Below are 23,657 nucleotides of genomic sequence, written 5' to 3' on the forward strand. Positions count from 1 at the left end.
TCTCGAAGGTTGTTTGTTTGCATTACTTATAAGCACCTCCCTTTTCCCTTTGTCCAAACTGTGCAACTCGTGATGATTCGGCTTCTTGTCCAATACATATATAGTTAAAAAAAGGGAAAATCACTCAAATTGTTCATGAACTTTGATTCAATGTGTAATATAGTTCATGAACTTTAGCCCAATATGTAGTGTGGTCCATGCACTTTCAATTTCTTCAATATGGTCCCCGAACTTTTAGAACATGTTCAACTTAGTCCCCGAACCATAAAAAAAAATGCTCAATATCTTCTTTGAACTTGAATTAATGGAAGGACTACATTGAACATTTTTTTATAGTTCGGAGACTAAATTGAACACGTTTCAAAAATTTAGATACCGCATTGATCAAATTAAAAGTTCGGGGACCATATTATTTCTCTTTGTGTTTGCATTTTTCCATTTAGTCCTATATCATGTCGAGGATGTTAGGGAATGTATTTTATAGCTAATTATTCATTGAAAATTCAAAAATAAAGGGTCTAGATCAGAACCTAGCATGATTACACTTCCACGTATCTATTATTAGCAAATTATGCATCGATGGGGCGAGTGAAATCGTCTCGCTATACAAGTCTTTGCCTTGTATACCTTGTCCTCGGCATTTATGACCGGAAATCGCAGCTAACGGCAGTGTATCGTTTAACTGAATCAGAGTAAGTAGCTAAATTCGTTAAACCAGCAACAAGAGTTGACGTGAAGGGGAAGAATTTCACAGCCTTATGTCCATATTTCCAAAAGCTTGCCCTGTCCTCTTTCTGCTTGTGTACAGATGGTTTGTCTTGAATATCTTCAAATTTCCTACCTCTAGCATTTAGCATAGCCATAGAGGTTAAAACGGCAAGACAGACAACAGATTGCGAAAATAAAAATGGGACAGCTATATCTCGTACCTCCTAAAATACTAGAGATTAATTTGGCCCTGAGAAGCTTTTTACCATCAATATTTTTCAAAAGAAGACATGTACAAGCAAATGAACCGACCGAATTTCAGGGAAAATACCGTCCAGAGGATGATGATTCAATCTCCCCGAGAATGAGTTCTTCAATCACGAAATTCATTCAGATTGAGCAACAAAAGTTCCAAATCTGAAAGAAAGGGTTGCTTAGTCCGACTAGCCCTACGGCACGACGAGTAGCAAGGCAATCCATCAAATGGACGGCAGAGACTTTGCACGAATGAACTGTTTGAGAGTGGCTTTCTCCTCATCAAGGCGCTTCCTTTCTTCAGGATCTCTTGGTTTGATCTTCCTCTTCTCCTCCAGTATCCACTTGAAGAGTTCACGTTGTTTATCCTCTGGAATTGGCTCTCGTGGTTTCACAGGTTCTGTGATGATTGGCACAGGTACAGGTTTCTCAGTAGCAGGAGTAATCGTAGACACTGCAGTTGAGGATATAGCTTTGGAATCTTCTTCCTCTGTGGTATTGTCCTTCTTGTTGGTCCTCATGAACAGGTAAACTACAAGAATATGTAATATTCAGTCAAACAAGCAAAGCCCCCAAGGTTTCACCGACTTCACATCACAAGGAGACAAGTTGACAAGATTTAAAGGGATTCAATGAAATGCTTAGCAGTCACGCCATGATCAAATAAGTAGTAGCCTGACAATACAATCATGAGATAACAGGACAGAACAGATTCTTAAGCTACAATTTTCAGCTGGTTTAAGCTATGTTTTTAATCAGAGCAGAATGTACGTGCAATGAAGAGCCCGAAAAATCTATACCTTCTATCATAAACGCCAGGTGACAAATATCAACATTAACACTAGTTTATAATTTCTTCAGCACCTTCTGCCTTTCATCACATTTCCTATATAGGTTAATATGATAGTGATATCCAACTTCCAGACAGATAAGCGGAATAGGTGAGGGTAAGCTGGGGGAACATAGTTTTGGTAAAGGTTGTTAAGCAAGCATTCAGTCCATTTTGCTTCACATGCTGTATCTTCAGATTCTTACACATTTCGGAGTCTTATCGTGCTATGCATCCTAAGGAAATAATATCCACATAGAATTTGCCACATTCCCACAAATAACTGTCCATAACAAAATACGCAGCCATAGCTTGAATAAGCAACTCAGAGTCAAATCACGATGATTTCCACATTCAACTGCATTGGCAATACAGGCAATCGACGGAGTATGATCTGCCAGAACTCTCCATCCATTTGGCATGTGCATTGATACTCTAGCAGGGTTCCTTTTCCAAAGTTAAGATTAATGGAAGAAGGGGATTTGCTCGTAATGTAGCAAATTACACATGTGATAGCAGTCATCACTATAAGCAGATATATCTGGCAGAGCAAGAAAGAGACTATTACTCTTCCTTCATGAATGCTTTTATAACTGTACGGCATATCTCTTACACCAAGTTTCTTGGGCTGGCATGACATGAGCTTCCTGGAAAATTCCAAGAAAAAGGAAAAATAAAGAGCAGAATGCAGGGTCCTGTCTCGACAGGGTATTTCATAGAGTTCTCGACTAATAATTTCCATTTTCCTCAACAAAATCTGCTATCTTCTTCCAAATTTTCAGGGAGAAGTATTGTGAAATATCAAATGCAAACCTCAAGCAATAGCTTTGCTGCATACTTGAAGCTGTACCCCTAATAGTAAGCTCACAAGATACACATATCTCTCGTCGTCCTTACAGGCCATCAATGAGCTGACTTCAGAACTTCAAGAACGATCGAGAGAAAAACAGGAATTTGTTTACATGAGCTTTCACATGCATTTCATACTTAAGGTGCCATCCCTCAAAATAAGAAAATCTCTCAACAAAAGGATTGAGCAGACCATTTTCCAAGAATAAGTTAACGTTAATGCAAGGCCTAAAACCCAAAGACACTGGCAAGATGACTCCCACTAATATCCTATTGTACTAGACTTCTCACTCCTGGTTGTCATCCATCCACCAAATCTAGAACATTCACAGGGTTCTATTTTGACCCATTGAACCAATAAGGATATGTGACTTATCAGGTCGCTGTAACATTTAGGCATAGTTCATGGAAGACCCTTTGTAGGTCCAATTTGCAAATGCAGTCTACCATATGTTATGTGAAAACATATTCAAAATATGCTGCAGAACCAACCCTTGCAAGACGCTTCAACAATTACTAGCCATGAGAATCTGAAATCTATTCAACTTCCATCACTTAAACTTCACTGTAAGATGCCCTTTCCAGCCACAACTGCAGTATCAGATCAATAGATTACTGGAGTGCATAGGACCAGTACCCACCCATCAGAATCCAAGCATGCGGAGAAACAGGATTCTATTTTTTGCACCACTCTTTTTTCTGATGCATCGCCAAACTTCGATAGCGCAAGAACAGCCTTTTTCCATTCCGACAATGGCATTCAGGGTTTATTCCGCATCGACATAAGACTGGTAATTCCTTCGACACATCTACGGAGCTCCTTCTTGTTGTAAGCTTTCGGGCATTCTAGGGGAACAAAATCCATTTTGCTTCATTGCAAATAGTGGATGCTTATTATGCCTTGTTTTATACAAAAACGAACCAAGGGCCTGGAGAAACAGCGTTCACTTCTAGAAGGATCTCTGCTAAGTCATCCAGATGCTTAGTGCTAAAAACAGCGCGCCACTGAATCCTGCTTGCAGGCATATAAAATTCTCAGCAAGCCAATTGAAACAGATGTCCAACTCCAACAATGCAGCCTCCTGACTAAAACGCCATACCATCATTCTCATCATTTCAACGACTTCTGGAAAGATTAATATTCTCTTCATTGTCCTTTAAAGTCACCTTTGAATTTTCCCTTTCTGCCCAAAAAGGTAGCATAAACGCATTCCACTCAAGTTTTCTCTCCAGGCTTTAGTTTCCCTTCTCTTTGTCCTCTTCCTAACAAAGTAGAATGAAAGAATTCTAGCCTAATTGATATCAACTCAGGGAGTTAATTCTTACAGGTAGAACCAAAGACCTAAAAGAAAGAAGAGGCCAATTAACCAAATTAAAGCCCCGAAATAAGTGAGGGGTTCTACCGAACACAAAAGGAGCGCGACCATACACACAAAAGCACGGACGAAAAGAAAACGCACGGACCTCCAACGGCGGCATTGACAGTCAAGAGCAGAGGCCAGAGGAACTTGTAACGGCGGGCAAAGGACTCCTTGGGAGGGGGCGGGGGCGGCGGCTGCGACCCCATCGTGTACGACGCTGCGGCCGCTGACGGCGGCGAAGTGGACTCCTTCCCGCTCGGTTTCAGCTGCGCTGTCGATGCGGAAAACGACAGTGGGTGGCGTTAACTATTGAAGGAAGAAAGAAAGACGCAAACCAGGGAAAAAGAGTCTGAAAGCTGGTGCAGAGCTGTTCGCTTTGATTGATGATGCTTTACACCTTTTTCACTTTTTCTTGTGTCAGAATCAGATGGGCTTTGTTCGTGAGGAGATGAAGAGGTTCAAAGGGCGGGGGCGGCGTTACCTTTCTTGGGTTTGTTGGTGTAGAGCTTGGGACCTTCTTCGCTCATGGCGGACCTGATGTTATTCTCGATCTCCACTGGGTTGACAGTGACTTTGCTCCTTCAGATCATCTCCTTCGCCAAGCAAATTGCGGGGTAAGACACCCAAGCGAAAATGGCCCTGCACCCTGAACTTTAATCCTCATTCTGGTCTCAATTTTACCTTTTGCCTCGTAAAAAATCTCCAATATTAGGTATAATCCCATAAAAAAATCCGAAACTTAGAGTTCAATTTCAATTATATTAGACGATTAACAATGATTTAAAAAGTATATATTTTTAAGTGATCATTAATTTCTCTTGAAATAATTAATCATTGAGAGATGTTTTAATTATCGATAAGGTAAAGGTATCGGACACTCCCAACCGGTAGAGATCGGCAATCTAGACTCATCAATGAAAATGCCATCGTTCTAAATATTTTCGTGGAAGATGAAATTATTTTTTGTCCATTCATTTTTTTAAGCAATTCATTTTTCTCAAAACAAATAAGCAGTTGTGAATTTTTTTTTTCGAAAACTCGAATTAACATGACTAATGAGTGAAAAGGAATAGAAAAGCCCATCAATAGGTAGCGCATCATTAGAAAGTTTTGTTTTGCAATTGTAGACGATAGGATGGACTGATTATTTTTGAAGTAAGAAAAATGATATGAATGCTTCCTAAATTCAAACTTAATATGTAATTTCGTCCCTAAACTTTTAATTCGTTAATTATAATTCACGAAATATCGATAAACATTCAATCTAATCTCTAAGTTATATTAAAAAATTCAATGCCATCTTTCCCCTAGTTCAAGTTAACGGAAATTGCCGATATGTCTTCCAATTTATAAAGTTTGAATAAGTGACAAATAAATTATCCAGGTAAGATATTTATCTCAAAATAAACAATCTTTGTCATCAAATAATGATGGGCATGTTAATGCCGTGAATTTTTTTCTCCGTTTCTAAGGTAAATTAATAAAATGATGCACATGTTGATTGTTGACTCATCATTTTTAATAATCCAACTCAAAATATAACGATTTATGTCATCAAATAACATCTAATATGTCGTTTGAGCAAACAAAAAGACTTCATTAAATCTTTATCGATAATTTAAAAATTATATTGCATATTAAATCAAAGTTCGGGGACACGTTTGTGTCATTTTTCCTTTTGAATTAGGAGTTAGCCCTCAGTAATTACCTTCATCTCGAGGCTCGAGCCCGGTGAGATATATCCATAGGGAGGAGTCGAATTGGGCCTAAGAAACTTTAGCAGGAAAAGCCCACGGTGGCCCAACATGAGCCCGACCCATCATCGTCTTCGGTCTTCGTCTGCGATGGATGGCACTCTCTTTCGAGCAAAACCAATCGTGAACTGTCACGACGCGCTCGCCTCGCTCCCGCCCAGCCATGAAAGTAGTCGCTGTATCCATGCCTTCATTGGGAGCGCGAGCGCCTTCGTGTTCTTGCTCGTGCTCCTGGGACACCCAACAGAGGCTCCCTTACAACCGCAACGCCCCCAGGAACCCCAATTCCGGCAAGCTCAAAACCCCCGCTCAATCCTCCACCGTCCCGACGCCGCGCACCGCCGTCGCTGCTCCGACCCACCGCACGGACCCCCGTGTCGCAGATCTTCTCAAGCGCTCTAATGCTCGCCCACCGCGCGCTCAAGGTGCTGTCACTCGCGTTTCGCTGTTGCATGAGCTTGTGTCTTGTCTGGCGTTGTTAGTGGGGTTTCTTGTTAGAGACTCTGAGGTTGTGCTTTTTGTGAAGAGCGTTTTTTTCTGATGGGAGCGGGAGTATGAGTGGGTTAGTCGAATGGTTGACTCACTTGTTTCTGAAGCAATAGAGTTGAGATGAATAATTTCTGGAGACATTGTTGAAGCTGGTGGAAGATTTGAAGTTCTGTGCCGTTTTCTGTTGGATATGTTTTCATCATGAATTATTTTGTCTAAGTGGTTGGTGTTGAGTTGTGTTGCTCTTTTCAGATGAATCGTACTTGGGGTACGAGCAGTGGTTGCCTAGTCCGCCGAAAGTGGAGAAGCCTCGGTCTGTCTATAATGCTGCGTTGTTAGCATACATTGGGGATAGCATATACGAGGTGTGTGCTCCTTGAGTTTGATCTTATTTTGGAACGCGCATGTGGTCAAATTGAATCATTTTTGTAGTGTAATGAAAGGAACCGAGCGAAGCTCAAAGACAGGTTCTTGTATCTTGAAAAAGGAATATATTGTGGGAAAAAGAGTGGTAGTAGTTCAGATCAAATAAGTGCATTCTAGTTATGAGGACTAATTCTCAGGAATCGAATTCTTTCAACAACACTCACCCTCAGTGCTTCTTAAAATATGCAGCTATATGCTCGCAGGCACTTTTTGTTTCCTCCCCTGAGCATTGAAGAATTCAATGATCGTGTAACATCTGTAGTACGTTGTGAAGCGCAGGTAAATTGTAGTTCTTGACCAAGCTTCTTTCCACTGTAATGCTTTCTGCGACTTTGGAAGTTAAAGTATGTGCTCTGACTGAAGTTCATGCATTTAAGTTTGTTGGTGGTGATCGTTATGGTCTATGTCCTCAGTCCTCACCTGAACTGACTTGCTTTAAGAATCTTACTTCACTGTCTTAGTTACATATAAATGTTTCTATGGGAGAGCCAGTTGCTTCTCAAGGTCATGGAAAGGTATCGAAAGAGACTTTGGCTGAAAAAGAGACTGTTCACAGAATAGATCTAGTTGTGGTTGGTCAGGTTGAAGTTAGACGTATGTACGTATGTGTGTGTGTGTACCCCTGAAATATAGAAGTCGAGAACGGATGGAAAAGTGCATGTCTCCTTATCAAGGCGTACTGTGGGTTTTGTTGAATGTGGTTATAGATGTTTGTCTTTCATTGTACTCCGCGTATCTTAAAATTGCCGTCTTTTATGGTATTCTCTGGTTCAGACGTTTGAACTTGCTGTGGTTTACTTCCAATGACATCTACATTAATTTTTTGCCAAATTTCTTTCCTGCTATTATTTCTTTTCACATTGGGTTGTGGGGCATTCTTGGCTGCATTCCAGGATGAACTGCTTCAAAAGCTGCTTGCTGACAATTATCTATCAGAAGAAGAAAGGCTGGTGAAAGTTGCAATGCTCCTTAATAAAGACGTGCTGCGTGACTATTTCACACTTTTTATCTTTGTTATCTTTCTCAGAAGCTGCTTTGCTTGTCGCAGGGGTGTTCTTCGGTGGGGAAAGAATGTTGTTACGGCTAAAACACGGTCTAGAAAACGTGCTGGTTCTGCAGTTTACAACAGAGCATCGTCACTGGAAACTTTGGTTAGAACCCTTACATGACATTAGTCTAGTAGTAGAAAAAACATATCATCCAAACAGTGGAATTTCAAACACTTGAAGCGATCCTATGGTTCTTCCGTTCTGTTTTTTTATATCAAATTTCCTATTACATTGCTTTGCAGATTGGTTATCTGTACTTGACGAATGTGCAGCGCTTGGAAGATGTCATGCTGAAGTTGGGATTCTCAACAGGTGCTTCGTCTGAATGGGTGCTGAATCAAGAGCTACTAGTAAGTTCTAGCTTGGTGATATGATCTTTCTGTCATTCTATTGGTCAATGTGACTCGTGGGGATTAATCCACTTGTTCAAATGTCTTTCTTTGCCATATTTTTCTTTGAGCGTTGGAAATGGACTTCTTTGTCCATTCTCTTTGATAGTGGTAGTATTTACTTGTTGGCTAATACGTGTCTCCTTCCAGGTCAGCTAGGATGAGAGTGAAGATAAATACATAACACATGGCTGTGACAATGACCAGCCACTACTAAACCCCCAAAGGGCAAATGTGGAGAGCGAATCAGTAAGAATGTTTTAAGTCTCATTATCTTCAATTAGATGATAATTGAAGGTCACCGCCAGTATCGGACGAATATCTGGGTTTACTTTTCCTGTTGCACTGTACTCCATAGGCCGCTGGATAAATTATCAAAATCTGGTTGTAATGCATACTCGGTCTCCTCTTCTTCCGTCACCTTTTTCCTGTTTCTCTGGTTGCGAGACCCCATCCTCGTGTCCCTTGTGAGGTGAGGGGAAAGGCTGTTAAGTGATACATCACTAGAAAACACCCACATCGAAAAGCGACCATTTGAGCGCCGTTTTTTGGGCCTCAATCTGCTTGAATTTCGGTCATGCCATTCATAAATGGTATCGGGACATGGACCATCGTGGTGAAGGGAGGCTCATATAAATTATGCAACATATCGGTCTGACAAAGGGGTGGCTTCCTACTCTGGTGGGAAGTTGGTGGGCATATATGCCATGCTACACTGCCCGAGTCGTGTGTGTGAGAAGCGCCAAGGTGGTGGGTTTGTGTCATTGTGAGACCCCATATTTCACAGTGGTCGAGTGATGCATGGATCAGAGATCAACTCCACAGGTCATCATCGGTCGACTACTCCTTTTAAGGCACACTCATGTATCTGAGTCAGGGAACTACAGTCAATTGCCACGGCTAATCCTCAAACTTGAAGTCTTGAAAGGCCTCTTTTCCCCAAAACCACATTCGACACGTACTTGGTGTGTAAATCCAGCATTGGTGACAAAATAACTAGGCCTCAAAAGTAGTTACACAGTGGTTGTTAAAATCTAGATTTAGGGTGGGTTTATTTCGCTGAAAATTTTATGATAAAAGAAAATAGTTTTCATGAAAATCATTTTTAAAGAAAATGATTAGTTTTCATTTGTTTGATCGTTTAGAAAAAGTGATTTTCTTCTTGCCAAAATTGAAGTTTTTCCCCCTCTATTTAAGTTTGTTGTTATGAATCCACGGAAACCGTTTTGTGTAAAATTTGATTAGTTTTTTGACATCCAAACACTGGAAAGTAAGTAAACAATTTCTCGAAAATGGTTTTCCTTTCGAACAAACGGATCCTTAATCACTAAATTCAACGATTCTGCGATCTGACCATGGGCTAGACTTTGATAACGATGTTGGTTATGGTTATCTTGCAGATTGTTGAAGCTTTACCTTTGTACTTTGTAACTGTTTAATATTTCGTATGTAAAAAGTAAGGACCATGGGATTATATAATAGCTGGAGTGGGCAGCATGATTATGCTTTTCACTTGGCCAAAAAGCACTCAGTATCTATGTCTCTGCTTTAGTTACTCGCCACGCAAAGTGCTGCTTGCGTTCTTTAATGTTTATGATGCAGGCCATTTATAATGATAGAGCGACATATTTCTAGCTTATATGTGATATGTTTGTATAACCTCTATGATCTTATAGACCCAACAATGATTTTGCAATAACCTATTTCAATAAAGGTCACGCCTACGAAGGAAAGCTGTCGCCATGTATGGCCGCTACTGGAATCGAGAAATGGACACGCGAAGCTTCCTGATTGTGAGCAGAAAGGGGGTAATCAATCATTGCTTGCTTAAGGCTTAAGACACGAAGGCGCAATAGATCAGATAAAGAATCGATTCGGTGATTGTTTGGACATGATAAAGAACGAAACTTTGGTGTGTATCCACTCACTTTGATCTTAGGATCCCAGTTCAAAAGGCGTAAGCAGCTTCAAGGGCCCCCACCCCACCAGTCCCAGGATCACATATCTTTTCCCCACCTCCCCCTCGTTCGTTGGGCAGCATTCGATATTCCCACGATTGCTTCTTACGAAAGCCAAAGTGTTTTCCATGTGTCTTCTCTTGGAAAAAACCTCCGAAGCATCTGGATATCGGTACCACGTTGTGATTGATCTTGTTCATCGTATTAGTTGGAACGTTGGGCGAAAATGGACCGAGGCCGGAAAAGTTTTGAACCGGGGAACCTTATGGAGAGAAGGGGGTTAGGTAACTTCAGTAGTGACTCTTAAAAGATTGGTGGTTTGATTGTACTGCAAATCTCGATTTGGGTCCGAAGGTCAGCGACTCTCTGTTCCGCACATGTTTCAACTAACACTGTTGCTTTGACCTTTGGTTTTGACGCACAAATATTTGAGCAGATGAAATTTGATTGGTGATTTGGCCAAACTGGCGAACTTGGCCCGAGACATACCTCCAAACATTGTTCCCAACAAGATTGAGGATCGATAGTAGGGGTGAACATAATTTCAAGGTAAAATCTAAAACTGGAGGATTGAATCGATGGAAACATGGTATGTTTCAGGTTTCAGGATACGCATGGTAAGTTTTAGGAATAAGTTTTTGTGTTTTTCTTTTTCTATAATGCGGTAATCCTTGGCATAAGATGATAAATGTGTAATCTAAAACCAACCGAGCTTCCATTTCATGTTATATCCATGACTGGGGCTTTCACTTTGTTAATACTACACATTCTTTGTGTGTCCAAATACAAGTTCTGATTAATGTATTGTAATAACAAATGGTGGTCATTATAGGTGATAATTTATTACAATCATTCAATTAAAAATGCAACTGGAACCTGAGTACACCATGGAATCGACCTCGGAACCTGTGACAGGTAAGTTTCGGGTTCTAGGGTGGTTCCAAAAAATGGGAAATCGATTCCAACGGGGTGGGTTTTAAGTTCCAGATGAAAATCAGTCAGCCCTGACCTAGAGCGCAGCCACTAGTTTCATGAAAATGAAATGTATACTTCTTCAAGAGCTTCCTCCAGTTCCGACGTCATTGGTCTGCCCCTGACAACACCGAGACAATTGACGATCTAGTGCTCGAAAGCCAGCTGAGGATAAGATACCCCACTCGACGTGAATCCGGAGTCCACAGTAGTCTCGTTACAATTGAACTATGACAAAATAGACCGACGTTCCTCAATGATTAGGAAGAGTAATCTGTCTTAAGCATGCTTAATTACGTCTTTGATTTGAAGGGAAACCTGCTTTCGATCACTATATGACGGTCGGAACATGTTTTATTTCTATCGAAGTCCATGCACGTCCAAGGGATCCGTGAAGTGGATTATAGAGAGACAACATAACAACCCACTCTTCTATAATCTCGGCAGAATCGTCCTTAGTAGCTATTTCAGCCCCTAGGACAAACTTGGCCGTGTCACATACTACTAATTTTCTATTGTTCAATGCTACTTCATAGGATTAGGGGTCACATACCTAAGTTTAGTGGGGAAAACACCTAAAAAAGTCATAAACTTGTTGTATTTGTGCCTTCGATTCTAAACTTGCTAATTATGCCAATTTAATCCTAAAACTTTTCGTATTTTTCCAATTGAATAAATCTGGCCAAGTTAGGCCGGCAATTGTTGACTTGGACCCTGGTGATCGTAAGTGGTATGACTAACTGACGTTGACAATTTTTTTTTATAATTTGTTAGTATTTTTTTTTTTTTTTGGTTGTTGCTTTTCTTTACTCTCTTTTGTTTGGAGTGAGGGTTGGCGACCCTCGCTGGCACTAGGAGAGGGCTTTGTGGCCCTTGCCAGCCACAGTGAGGGCCGCGACGCACTTGTCTAGTGCCGATGAGGGCGTTAGGGCCCTCGGTCCAAAACAAGCAAAGAAAAAACCAAAAAAATATTAAAAATATCATTAAAAATATCCACGTTAGCCCCGACCGTGCGACATAGGAGAACCAGTGCCAATGTCAATAGTTGTTGGCATAAGTTGGCATAATTGAAAGGTTTAGAACTAAATTGGCTTGAGTGTAATAGGTTTAAGGCTTTTTGAGTTTAGTCAATATGCTCATCATCCGCATAGCTATAAAATCCAGTATTCATATTGTAGGGTAACATACCAGATAGGGATGCGTCACGCACCGTGCGAAACGTGATGACCGACCTTATGTGCGGAAATCGATTGTGCATTGAATTCAAATTGGTTCAGAGTTGAGTTTGATCCGTATGATGCAAAAGTCGTGTAGTACAAATGTCGATGGATGATCTATATGCAGGAAGGTGCACATTGGACCATACTAAGCTAATGGTTTCATGACAAACCTTAACACGTCAAGAAACCACTAACCAAGATTTGTGATCTCTCTATAACGAGGCTGGATAAAAAAACAAACGCTTTTTTATTTGCTTCGGAACCTTCGGTAAAAATCCAGAAACATTTCATCTCAATTTCTGGGATCATGTCATAGGATTTGTTAAGCCACTGTTAGTTGTTTTAAAAGTTTAAGATATTAGATTTAGACGAAAACATGATTAAGGCGAAATACGGGCCTCCTGCTATGATACAACGAAATATTTCGTAATATTAATACCAACTATTTCAAAGTTTTAAATTATCTAATAAAATAATGAATTAGGGATCTACGTATCACTAATGCGGTAAGTAAAATAATTTATGATAGGGAAACGAGAGCAGTTGGGAGTACCCATCACATATTGTCATCTGGCTGTCCCATGTATGCTGCTGTTGCCTTCTGGCATCATCAATTATTTTACCTAGACATCGTCCGTTGGTGCCCCACTCGCAGTGATGTCAAAACCGGAAAGAATGGTTCTGTATGTCTTGAATGATTCATGCATCATGCGTGATCGATCGGAGAATCGCTGAGAAAATTATCCAATCAATCACGAGTCTTGTTATAAAAGGGCAGCATATTAATTCACTTATCGAACGCTGACGTAGAACATAACTACCCGCCTGATGCCTTTCTGTAGAGAGACCGTCAAAAGGGAGTTCAAGTTCGAGCTCGTCAACGTATTTAGTTGACCCCACATTGACTCAAAAGTCTAAGTCGATGAGTTATGAGCCAACTTAGATATATTAATTATTCTACGACACATTAGTTTTTCGACGTGGGACTTCTTCGACACGACTTACATGTTCACCCTAACAAATCATCCCCTTGCGTGTGAGTTCAGTGTTAGATTTTGTTCCCTCTTAATTCGGGCAACCTTGATATCTCAACTTGAAGCTTCAACGCCCACTTTCATCCTTATTCTCTTTCTTCATACCGAACCATGAAGACTACCATAGTGATCGCTTTTCTACACCACAATGCCTACGTGCCCGGAAACTATATTGATTATTAGATTCCTTTCTCGAGATATTTACCATGCTACATGAATAGATTTTGTCGATCATCGGCTCTGATATCATTTATTATTGTGCCCAATTTTGTTTTTTCTATTATTCTTTTTTGTGAAAGCCTTGAGGAATATGAACAAGGGAGGCCCACATGACATGACATTGGAAATTCTTCAATCTGATGAGCTGGACACGAGCATGCTGATTATCCAGACAGAACCCATGGGTCCGCCGAAAAACAAAAGCAAATAATAATAATAATAATAGTTTATGATAAAGTAAAATTCGCGAAAAGGATTCACAAGATGAAGATGAAAGACGCTCTAAGAAAAAGGACATTATTCATCGAAGTTGTTGGATGTGTCGAAACTGTTGACTAATGTCGATAGTGTCCAAACCGAATAAATAAACATAATTTCGTATTGATATGATCGATCCATTTCACATCGAACGATGTCGTGTTCAGGTCTTGCTCACTTCATTTAGCTCAGTTTTGGGAAATGAGTTGACAAATATTGACACAACTCACATTAACCGTTTTAGTTTCCTAATAACGTAATTATCTATTAGAAAGCGTCGAGATAGAGATGAAAATGAGTCTCGATTGGCATTTTTTTTTCGAGGATAGAAAACTTGACACAGTCAAATTCATCACGGTATCTTCAATGGGTTTGGTTTCGCTCGAACACGTGAAGTATATAATATATATTTTGACGTGAGTAGGTATAAGTATGAAAAATAATCAGAGAAAAAAATAAATAAATCCTAGCCTTACAACTCGATGGTTGCAAGCCAAAGCCCCAATGATTGCGATGAGACTTGATCATGTCTCATCTCACTCAAAGTCATTTGATTACAATGGACAAGGCTTGAAAGATGGGGTTCATGTAAGATTTTCCATTGCTTGGTTTATGGGTTTTGTGACAGATCCTAATCATAAAAAGCCTTTTGCTCCTTGCTTTCTCTTGCTCCTCCCGGCAAGTAATCAACACCCATGAACAGTGAAGGTTCTTCAGCTTTGGCTCGTTATAGAAAGAAAGAGAGATCATTGTGTTAATTAGATAGCTGTCTCCGAGGTTTATGTCGCTAAGAAGCCTTTCTATGGTCCCTCGAACCATGATATCCTCCTGCCACGACGAGTCTTAACGACGCATAGTTTGACGCGTCATTATCTCGACATTAAAAGGTTTTTTTGGAGAACAGTTGCCCGAGAGAGATCGGAGAAGAATCAAGTTGCCGAGTGAACGCATCAAATCGAAAAAGGGCCCTTTGGAAAAAGGATCATGTGCTAATAATCCAGAGAGAATTGGATTTTTGGTAAGGATTTTGTCGGCGACGTCCTTGAGGCACTTGTTAAGCAACCGATTAAGTAGATTTCATAATTTTCAATGCGTTGATTACTCTCGTGTTATGCGCAATCAATGCCTTAAAAATCGAGTTATTCCAAATAAATTATAAGTAATAAGTGCTCTGGGAGCACTCGACAATGGGACCTTAGAAAATTGACACTCCTTGGTAAGCGTTAACTTCTTTTTTTTTTTGTATCTTAAATCCTTTAAAATCACATAACAAATTGCTAATTAACCTTCAGATAATTTGTTGATTCGCTCGGTTAGTAGATCTAATCACTGACTGTTAAACAAATATAGAGTGCATTCCTTGCAACTTTGACTTGCAAAGGTCCTCAACATCAAGTGTGCTATGATATGTTGATGCTGATTAAACATAAGAGTGGGCACTCGAGGGCAAATCAACCTTCCTAATGATTTTATTTCCCATTAAATAGCAGACTAATGCCTGCCATCTTATTCACCTAACCATTATTAAATTTCCAACAGTCAAAGAGCTTCATCTATGGACATTGCCTAGCCAAAAAAGAAAGGGAAATGAGGGGAAAGAAGAGAAGAACTACATTTCTATGTATACCCCATGTAACTTTATTAGAAGTCATTAAAATTTCTAAGTTAGACATTGACATCATATCTAATTTTATGGACATTTGCTCAATTAGTGCCTCATTAAGCCTAATGTGGCATTTGACATGGTATAACGTGATGATAGACGAGACGGGACGAGATTTTTTTACCTTATGAATACGAAGTGACGGGTCACATTAGAATTTTTTGCGGCAAATCTTCATTGCCCCAACGATATCTTTGAAACAAAATTGTCTGGAGTGCTTATTGTAAGTGCTTGGATCATCCGATTGCACGACACGGGTAAAGTCACGGGGCGATTGCACGAACCGAACCGCGAAAAGATAAAGTTTAGCTTGAACAAAGCGCAGCCTTAACTAGAGCCTAGGAATTAGAAATTTGGACTTGGCCTAGAAAAAAACACAAGCAGACAAAGCCAGGGACTTTAAAGATGCTTTTTTGTTCCTCATGAAACATGCGCAAGAAACCGTCAGCCGACCATGCCATCTCGGGATGATTGAGTTCGGAATCTGTGTGTTTTCCGTAGGAAGAGCGCTTCGTAATGCGGCCAAACAGATCGCTGCTCTTCACAGCGTTCATCACGTACATTTTTCACATAGAAACCAAAAAGCTGAGTCCGATAAAAAAAAAAAACGGGAAACTCAGAAATTTTACGACATCTGTAGCAGTTTCCCTGGATGACGAGATGGAATCCCGCGTCGGAGCAGGAGGAGGAGCATGAGTCCAAGGTTGGTGGGCCCAAAAGTCGCCCAAACATTGAATTGGTCCCACCATTTTCTTTGCCTTCACATTGATCTCTTCGTTGTTTGTGATTTATGGTGACAGCTGCGACGAAAAGCACCTTCATTTGTGGTTTCAGCTAGAAACCCAACTTGAATCCACTCGCTCAGTGGCCTGGCCTTCCCTTTCTTCGACTCTAATCCCTTCTTTTTCTCCACCATTTCCATTTCCTCTCCTTCCTTCTTGAAAGCCGTAAAGCTGTTTCTTCTCTCTCTCTCTCTCTCTCTCTCTCTGTGCAGAAGCATAGAATAAAGTGGGGCAAAGTGCTGCTGGAGACAGAATAAGAGAGGAAAAAAGGGCATTGCTTTGGTGGTGCACTGACAAGAGTGCTGGGCTCATGGGTTTGAGGCTTGTGCTGGGGAATGTGTTTGGCTTGTCGCTGGTTCTGTGCGTTTGTTCTGTATTAGCCTCTGTTTCTTATGATTCCAAGGCTATTGTCATCGATGGCCAGAGAAGGATCCTCATTTCTGGATCCATTCACTACCCAAGAAGCACTCCCGAGGTACTTACAAAATGCATAGCACTTGTTCTTGTTTTTCATTTTTTGTCTTCCTGAGGGAACACTTAATTGTGGTTGTCATGAAATGTATGACTTTGGCTTTTGTGATTTGGGTTGGTTTTCCAAATTTGTGAAGAATTCTTGTGCGGGCTTTGCATCATATGATTCTTGATTTCATTCTTGCTGGTTCTCTGGTTATTCTTTCTTTTCGTAAAAATGTGATTTTTGCTTCATGCTTTTTTTTTTATTATTATTTTTGCTACATGTAGATGTGGCCAGATCTCATTGAGAAGGCAAAAGAAGGTGGTCTTGATGTGATTCAGACTTATGTTTTCTGGAATGGGCATGAGCCATCACCTGGCAAAGTGTGTATAAGCGACAACATTTTCTACTATAGTATTATGTTATTCCTACATTTTATTTGACTGTGAATTCCGACTGAATGTATTCGTTTTATGTCCTTTTGGTAGTACTATTTTGAAGGAAACTATGATCTGGTAAAGTTTATTAAGCTGGTGAAGCAGGCAGGTCTCTATGTTCATCTCAGGATTGGCCCCTATGTGTGTGCTGAGTGGAACTTCGGGTAATAGTTCAAGTGTTTGCTATTTATAGAAATAATGAAATAAAGGGATTTCAAATTTTGCAGTTAAATTGTTTTGTGGTAATTCAATTTTCCAGTGGGTTTCCTATTTGGCTGAAGTACATTCCAGGAATCAACTTCAGAACAGATAACGAACCTTTCAAGGTGAGGCATTTTGCCCTCTCTCTCACCCCTCCTATCTTTTACCTTTTTCAATTAACGTCACCAGTATACCGACATGATCTTAGTCTCTTCTGATGTTGACTTCTGCCAAATATGAAGTATCAAATGCAAAAATTTGCAACAAAGATTGTCAACATGATGAAAGCAGAGAGGTTGTTTGAATCTCAAGGTGGTCCAATTATTCTATCCCAGGTACATGAAGCAAGCCTCTACTTGCATATTATCCTTTCTACTAGTTATTATTGACTGAATTAACTGTAGTGTTTTTTTCTTTTTTCACTACAAAAGATTGAAAATGAATATGGACCCATGGAGTATGAAATCGGGGCATCAGGTCAAGTTTACACGCAGTGGGCAGCAAAAATGGCTTTGAATCTAGACATAGGGGTCCCGTGGGTCATGTGCAAACAAGATGATGCTCCCGACCCTATTGTAAGCTATTTTTTTTGTCACCTGTTCTTTTAAATTTCTAGATCCACTCGGTATGGTTCTTGTGTTTTATTTATCCTGAGTAGCTGCTCAGGAGCACATTGTCCCCTCGCTGGTGATGGGCAATATGCATAATTATTCCTCATCGCACATGGCTCAAGTTTACTCAATGCTTTGTCCGATCTGTTTCTGTTTCTGTTTCTGTTTCTTTTCTCATTTCCTTGTTCTCTGTGCCCTCGTTGTGATGATTTGCATTTCTAGTTTCCCTTGTACGTAATTCTTCTCTTCCCAGCTTCCAAGATCAGCAATGCTAATAGGAGATGCTTTCTTTTTGGTTTCTTTTCCGTGTTGACGTACTAAACAGGAGTTTTTGAAGTTATCCAAGTAATGAGAATCAAATATATTTGGCACACATCATTTTATGCTTTTCATTCTTGTGTCTCCTAACAGATTAATACTTGCAATGGTTTCTACTGCGATTACTTTTCTCCAAACAAGGCTTATAAACCCACCATGTGGACTGAAGCTTGGACGGGCTGGTAAGCTAATGAAAGTCAGTAAAACGAGATCTTTTATTCTCCACCCAAGAAGAACGATTTGCATGAATATCTTCCTTCCCCTTTCTGGTTTCTTATTATTTTGTGGTCCGCATTTTGAAGGTATACTGAGTTTGGAGGTGCAGTCCCATATCGTCCTGCTGAAGACATGGCTTTCTCAGTTGCTAAGTTTATACAGAAGGGAGGATCATTCATCAACTATTACATGGTACTGAATTGCCCGCAGCTCTTTTTGTTTGAAGCACACCTTATATCCCTGAATAATCTCATTTGGTTTAATTTTGTTACTATGGGTTTTCAGTATCATGGGGGAACCAATTTTGGCAGGACTTCTGGTGGTCCTTTCATTGCTACTAGTTATGACTATGATGCTCCTCTGGATGAGTATGGTATGCGAAATTGTTTCAGTTTCCATGGATACGTGCTGTGCCTCATTTATTTTCTAAGAAATTATGTTTTCGTGCAATTTTTTTGCTTAAACAGTGTTTTTCAATCCAAATTTTGATCAAGCTCTGTGGGGCATCCTAAAGAAAATATCCAGTGATTAGCTGTTTTTGCTTTTTGTTGAAATACTGCCTCCCCCAATACTCGTAGTAGTTGACTCAATCTCTGCAATCCACCAATTAGTAATCATGTTTACGAAGCAAAAATTGCTGTGTAACACATGAAATCTCAGAAACAATGTGCAGAGTATGAGTTGACTGACAAAAATAGGTAGTATTATTCTTGAAACATGGGTGTTTATATGGTTATCATTTTTACCAGGCAGATTTTTTAAGTCTCTGATAGTCTAGATAACTAGATCTCCTGTCCAGAAACATTTGGAAGCACACATACACATGCTGGGTTGCTTTGAGGACCCCTTATCTGAATGGCCTGCAAGAGCTATTTACAGTGTAGAGTAACGATTTTATACAATAGTCTGCCTATCTTTTAATCTCGGTGGCACTGTTATCTATAACTTGAACTTTAGAATCTACAGATTCTATTTAGATGGTTAAATTTATGTGAAATACCTTATTTTTTTGTTATGGGTCAGGATTATTGAGGCAACCTAAATGGGGTCATTTGAAAGATCTGCATAGAGCTATCAAACTTTGTGAACCAGCTTTGGTATCTGCAGAGCCTGCTGTGACACCACTAGGAAACTATCAAGAGGTTAGGGTTTTTTTCAAGTGTTATCTAAGAGTTACATTTTCCACCTGGAGAGTATCTGAGACTAAGCTTCATTCATGATTATGTTACTGCTTACTACAGGCTCATGTCTTTAAATCAGATTCTGGAGCATGTGCAGCATTCCTTGCAAACTACGATCGGTGGTCTTTTGTTAAAGTTTCTTTTGGGAGCATGCATTATAACCTTCCTCCTTGGTCCATCAGCATACTGCCTGATTGCAAGAACACAGTATATAACACTGCACGGGTGAGAGAATAAAATGCCCTTTCTCCTATTCTTTTCCTCCTCCATTTTTACCCCATTAGCCTAAGAGAAAGGAATACATGATGAAGTTAATGCAGTTGCGAGGGTTGCATTCATTTCAAACTATATCAACATCTTTGTATAGCATTGCACTGAGTAGTGATGTGTACTGTCAGGGAAGTTCCATTGCATACTTACTATTCCATCCATGCTAAATCCTTATGTGTATAATGTCATTACTCCATCTCCTATTGTCATATTTTCAAATTTATTTAAAAATAAAAATACAAAATAAGCATTTTGTGCAACCGAAGTATGCTGAAATTAAAAAAACAGGTGGGAGCTCAAAGTGCACATATGAAGATGACTCCAGTGGATGGAGGATTCTCTTGGGAGGTTTATAGCGAAGCGACTGCTGCTTTTGAAGACAGTTTATTTACAATGACTGGGTTGTTGGAACAAATAAATACAACCAGAGATGTTACTGACTATTTGTGGTACATGACAGAGTAAGTAGACTACAAACAGTGAATTACCTCAACTTCTTGCAGTCTTGATTTTAGGATCAATATCAGAACATATTTGGTCTACCTTTCTTTTACAATGCCCATACTTTCTTCAGCGTCTATGTGGATCCTAATGAAGAGTTTCTGAAGAGCAGAAGTTATCCAGTTCTCACAGTATTGTCTGCTGGTCATGCTCTGCATGTTTTTGTCAATGGTGAACTTGCAGGTAACTCATATGTTCTTAGGATATTGTTGCATGATTTATCATCATTTTTGCATTGCCTTAATGGCATAGTTCAGCAGAATAGGGCCTTCATTGATAATTGTTTCTAGAAATTTTGAAGAACCAATAGTACATGAATAAAACCACACCAATAGAGGTTGCCCCAAAAGTCAACTTCATTGTTGATATGCTAGCACGTAACATTTATAGTTTTTAATGCTAGGGCACTAATATGTTCTTTTTTGACCTCTTTAAGTGTATAGAATCTTAAAATTGCTCGCACGTTTGCCAACCAAAGTATTCAGTTTTCTTTTTGTCACTCTGTGACAAAAGTAATATAAGCAGCCTATGCTTTTTTCAATGATTATGTGTCTTCATCTCATGCAGGAACTGCCTATGGAAGTCTGGAATTTCCTAAACTAACTTTCAGTCAGGGTGTGAGGATGAGAGCAGGGACCAACAAAATTTCACTTCTAAGTATTGCTGTTGGTCTCCCGGTAGGTCTCTCTTTCTCTCTCTATGGGGGTGGGTGTGTGGTGTTGGCATTAGCATGCTCGATGTTCACACACTCATTCCCAGGATTATGTCTAGCGTGAGTGAATACTAGTTTTTTCTTGCCTTGTGACAATCAACTCGATTCCAGAATGTTGGAGTACATTTTGAGACATGGAATGCTGGGATTCTTGGTCCAGTTACGTTAAGTGGTCTCAATGATGGATGGAGAGACTTGTCATGGCAGAAATGGTCTTACAAGGTTTGTATCTCGAATTCTACGCATCTATCATCTTTTCATACTTCTCTGAAAAGGCTGAAGGTTTCTTTTGGTTCAGGTTGGTCTCAGAGGAGAAGCTTTGAGTCTTCATTCTCTTAGTGGGAGTATTTCAGTTGAGTGGGCACAAGAATCTTTAGTAGCAGAAAAACAGCCTCTAACGTGGTACAAGGTAAGTATTTTCAAAGTTCAGCAAGGCAAACTGATTTATCCTCCTAGCCTCCTAGGTTAATGAACTGTATGGGAATCAAAACTCATGCTTATGGTCATTGGTCAAACCAGGACAAATAATTTAATAAGCATCTGCAAAGTTGCACACATATCCAAATCCTACATCCCTTATATTTGATAGCTATTCTCTTTAAATGAGAAAGATGACTTAAGTTCTCAATTTGCCTAGGGCTGGTGACATCCATTATTCTTGTTCTGTGATTTGTATTATGAGTATCAGAAAATCCCTTTCTGGTGAAGTTTTTCAGATTTGGCTGCAAATAGGACAGATGCATGGTTGATGGTTCTACCTCATATGATAATGCATGATATCTAGTTTGTAGTTGGTCTAGTTTGACATCAGTAATGTGACAGAAATTGACTTTGGTGTTTATCATGCTTCCAGACTATTTTCAATGCTCCAGGCGGAAGTGCACCACTGGCTTTGGATATGGACAGTATGAGTAAAGGTCAAGTATGGATAAATGGACAGAGTCTTGGGCGCTATTGGCCTGCATATAAAGCATCTGGCACTTGCAATAGCTGTAATTACACTGGAACTTTCGATGAGAAGAAATGTTTAAGCAATTGTGGAGAGGCTTCCCAGAGATGGTAAGAACAAGTATTATCCTTTCTGAACTTTTTCCACAAGGAGATATGAAATCATCTAGAAAGCTTATCAGTGCCTAAAACTTGTCAGGTATCACATTCCTCGTTCATGGTTACATCCGACTGGTAATTTGTTGGTTGTTTTCGAAGAGTGGGGTGGGAACCCGAATGGGATTTCTCTGGTCAAAAGAGAGATCGACAGTGTCTGTTCCGATATATTTGAATGGCAACCCACCCTGATGAATTGGCAAATGAAAGCTTCAGGCAAAGTTAACAAGCGCCTGAGGCCTAAAGCGCATTTATGGTGTTCCCCTGGTCAGAAGATCTCGTCAATAAGGTTTGCTAGCTTCGGAACGCCGGAAGGGACCTGTGGAAGCTTCCGACAAGGAAGTTGTCATGCCTTCCACTCGTATGACGTTTTTGAGAGGGTAAATTTTCTAATGCCGCATGCATTATCTAGCATTGAGATCTCATCCGTATTCTACTCAGCAACATAAGCCACCTGGATAAACTATGCTTAAGAAATGCTTCCCAGTCATTCATTGCTGCTATCGCATTTTAAATGCCCCTTCACGTGCATACTATGGCCGTAAGACTGCATTTCATGACGTGCTGTGAGAACTCAACTTGGTGATGTGCTAGATTTTACAATAAAACATTCCCAAGCAATTTGAGTCTCGAGAGTTTCACGGTATTTATAATTGCATCTGGTAGCCTTGAGACTTCACACTTGGCGCATCTTGAGTTTGACCTATTGTTCCGTAATAATTCATGATGTTCTTGCAGACTTGCATCGGGCTGAACTCATGCTCAGTAACTGTAGATCCCGAAATATTTGGGGGAGATCCATGTCCGAATGTCATGAAGAAGCTCTCTGTGGAGGCAGTTTGTAGCTGATGGCCTACAGAAGTTCAAAAGTTAACCAAGTCTGATTCTGGACAACATCAGTTCCGGCATTTGGGTTTTCGGGTAAACTGAATTGACACATTCAATACTCCAAGAACCATTTTTTGGCTTTTTCCGAGGTGAAGTTTAAAATAAAGGACACACCTCTTGGTAAAAGCCCACATAGATTCTCCAAGGGAAATCAGATAGACATGTACACAAAAGCTATAATTACTCTGATTTTGGTGCTCTGATGGAGAGTATTCAGAGGAGGGAGTTTGGTGGAAGCACATTGAGACGAAATCAATTTGAGTCCATGTGCGCATGAGTTTAGAGTCGGAACATGGAAGCGTCTTGTTTCCAGTAACTTTTTTGTATTGTAATGGATGTAATCCTAAAGCAGCAATTTATTCGATTTCTTGTTAGAAATTCTTCCTCCCAAGTTATCAATCCGAGGAATATTTAATCTGTGTCAAAATGCATAGTAGATCCTGCTAGTTACCATTCCTTGCAGTTTCTTTGTAATCTGCAATTATGTCTCCCTGATAGGATAGTCTTTCAGCCATGTGTGTGGAAAAAGAAAGAGAGGATCCAGACATG

General features: G+C 40.0%; 3 protein-coding genes across 4 annotated transcripts; 2 read left to right on the forward strand and 1 right to left on the reverse strand.

The window, feature by feature from the left end:
* Window positions 1-959: 959 nt before the first annotated feature.
* Window positions 960-16,417, reverse strand: LOC115737547. Of its 2 annotated transcripts, XM_030669719.2 has the most exons (5): window positions 16,403-16,417; window positions 11,980-11,987; window positions 4,484-4,616; window positions 4,106-4,273; window positions 960-1,495 (listed from the first exon to the last, which is right to left on the reverse strand). In XM_030669719.2, exons 3-5 carry the CDS (start codon window positions 4,527-4,529, stop codon window positions 1,188-1,190), a joined length of 522 nt encoding a protein of 173 aa, XP_030525579.1. In that variant the 5' UTR covers window positions 4,530-4,616; window positions 11,980-11,987; window positions 16,403-16,417; the 3' UTR covers window positions 960-1,187. The 2 variants fall into 2 exon arrangements, with proteins under 2 accessions (XP_030525579.1, XP_048130012.1); XM_048274055.1 differs by lacking the exons at window positions 11,980-11,987; window positions 16,403-16,417 and having other exon boundaries at window positions 4,106-4,308; window positions 4,484-4,614.
* Window positions 5,872-9,046, forward strand: LOC115737594 (mini-ribonuclease 3). The gene is made up of 7 exons (XM_030669784.2): window positions 5,872-6,181; window positions 6,498-6,610; window positions 6,861-6,950; window positions 7,565-7,617; window positions 7,720-7,822; window positions 7,963-8,070; window positions 8,260-9,046. Exons 1-7 carry the CDS (start codon window positions 5,920-5,922, stop codon window positions 8,266-8,268), a joined length of 738 nt encoding a protein of 245 aa, XP_030525644.1. The 5' UTR covers window positions 5,872-5,919; the 3' UTR covers window positions 8,269-9,046.
* Window positions 16,230-23,535, forward strand: LOC115737376 (beta-galactosidase 1). Its single transcript, XM_030669467.2, has 19 exons — window positions 16,230-16,690; window positions 16,957-17,052; window positions 17,158-17,270; window positions 17,366-17,432; window positions 17,550-17,642; window positions 17,739-17,882; window positions 18,330-18,418; window positions 18,539-18,644; window positions 18,738-18,825; window positions 19,476-19,594; window positions 19,694-19,858; window positions 20,192-20,364; window positions 20,478-20,587; window positions 20,972-21,081; window positions 21,228-21,338; window positions 21,415-21,525; window positions 21,970-22,175; window positions 22,264-22,600; window positions 22,959-23,535. The coding sequence occupies exons 1-19, from the start codon at window positions 16,526-16,528 to the stop codon at window positions 23,067-23,069; spliced, it is 2,514 nt and encodes an 837-aa protein (XP_030525327.1). The 5' UTR covers window positions 16,230-16,525; the 3' UTR covers window positions 23,070-23,535.
* The last annotated feature ends 122 nt before the right edge of the window (window positions 23,536-23,657 follow it).

This window comes from Rhodamnia argentea, chromosome 2, assembly GCF_020921035.1.
Source record: "Rhodamnia argentea isolate NSW1041297 chromosome 2, ASM2092103v1, whole genome shotgun sequence".
Lineage (NCBI taxonomy): Eukaryota > Viridiplantae > Streptophyta > Magnoliopsida > Myrtales > Myrtaceae > Rhodamnia > Rhodamnia argentea.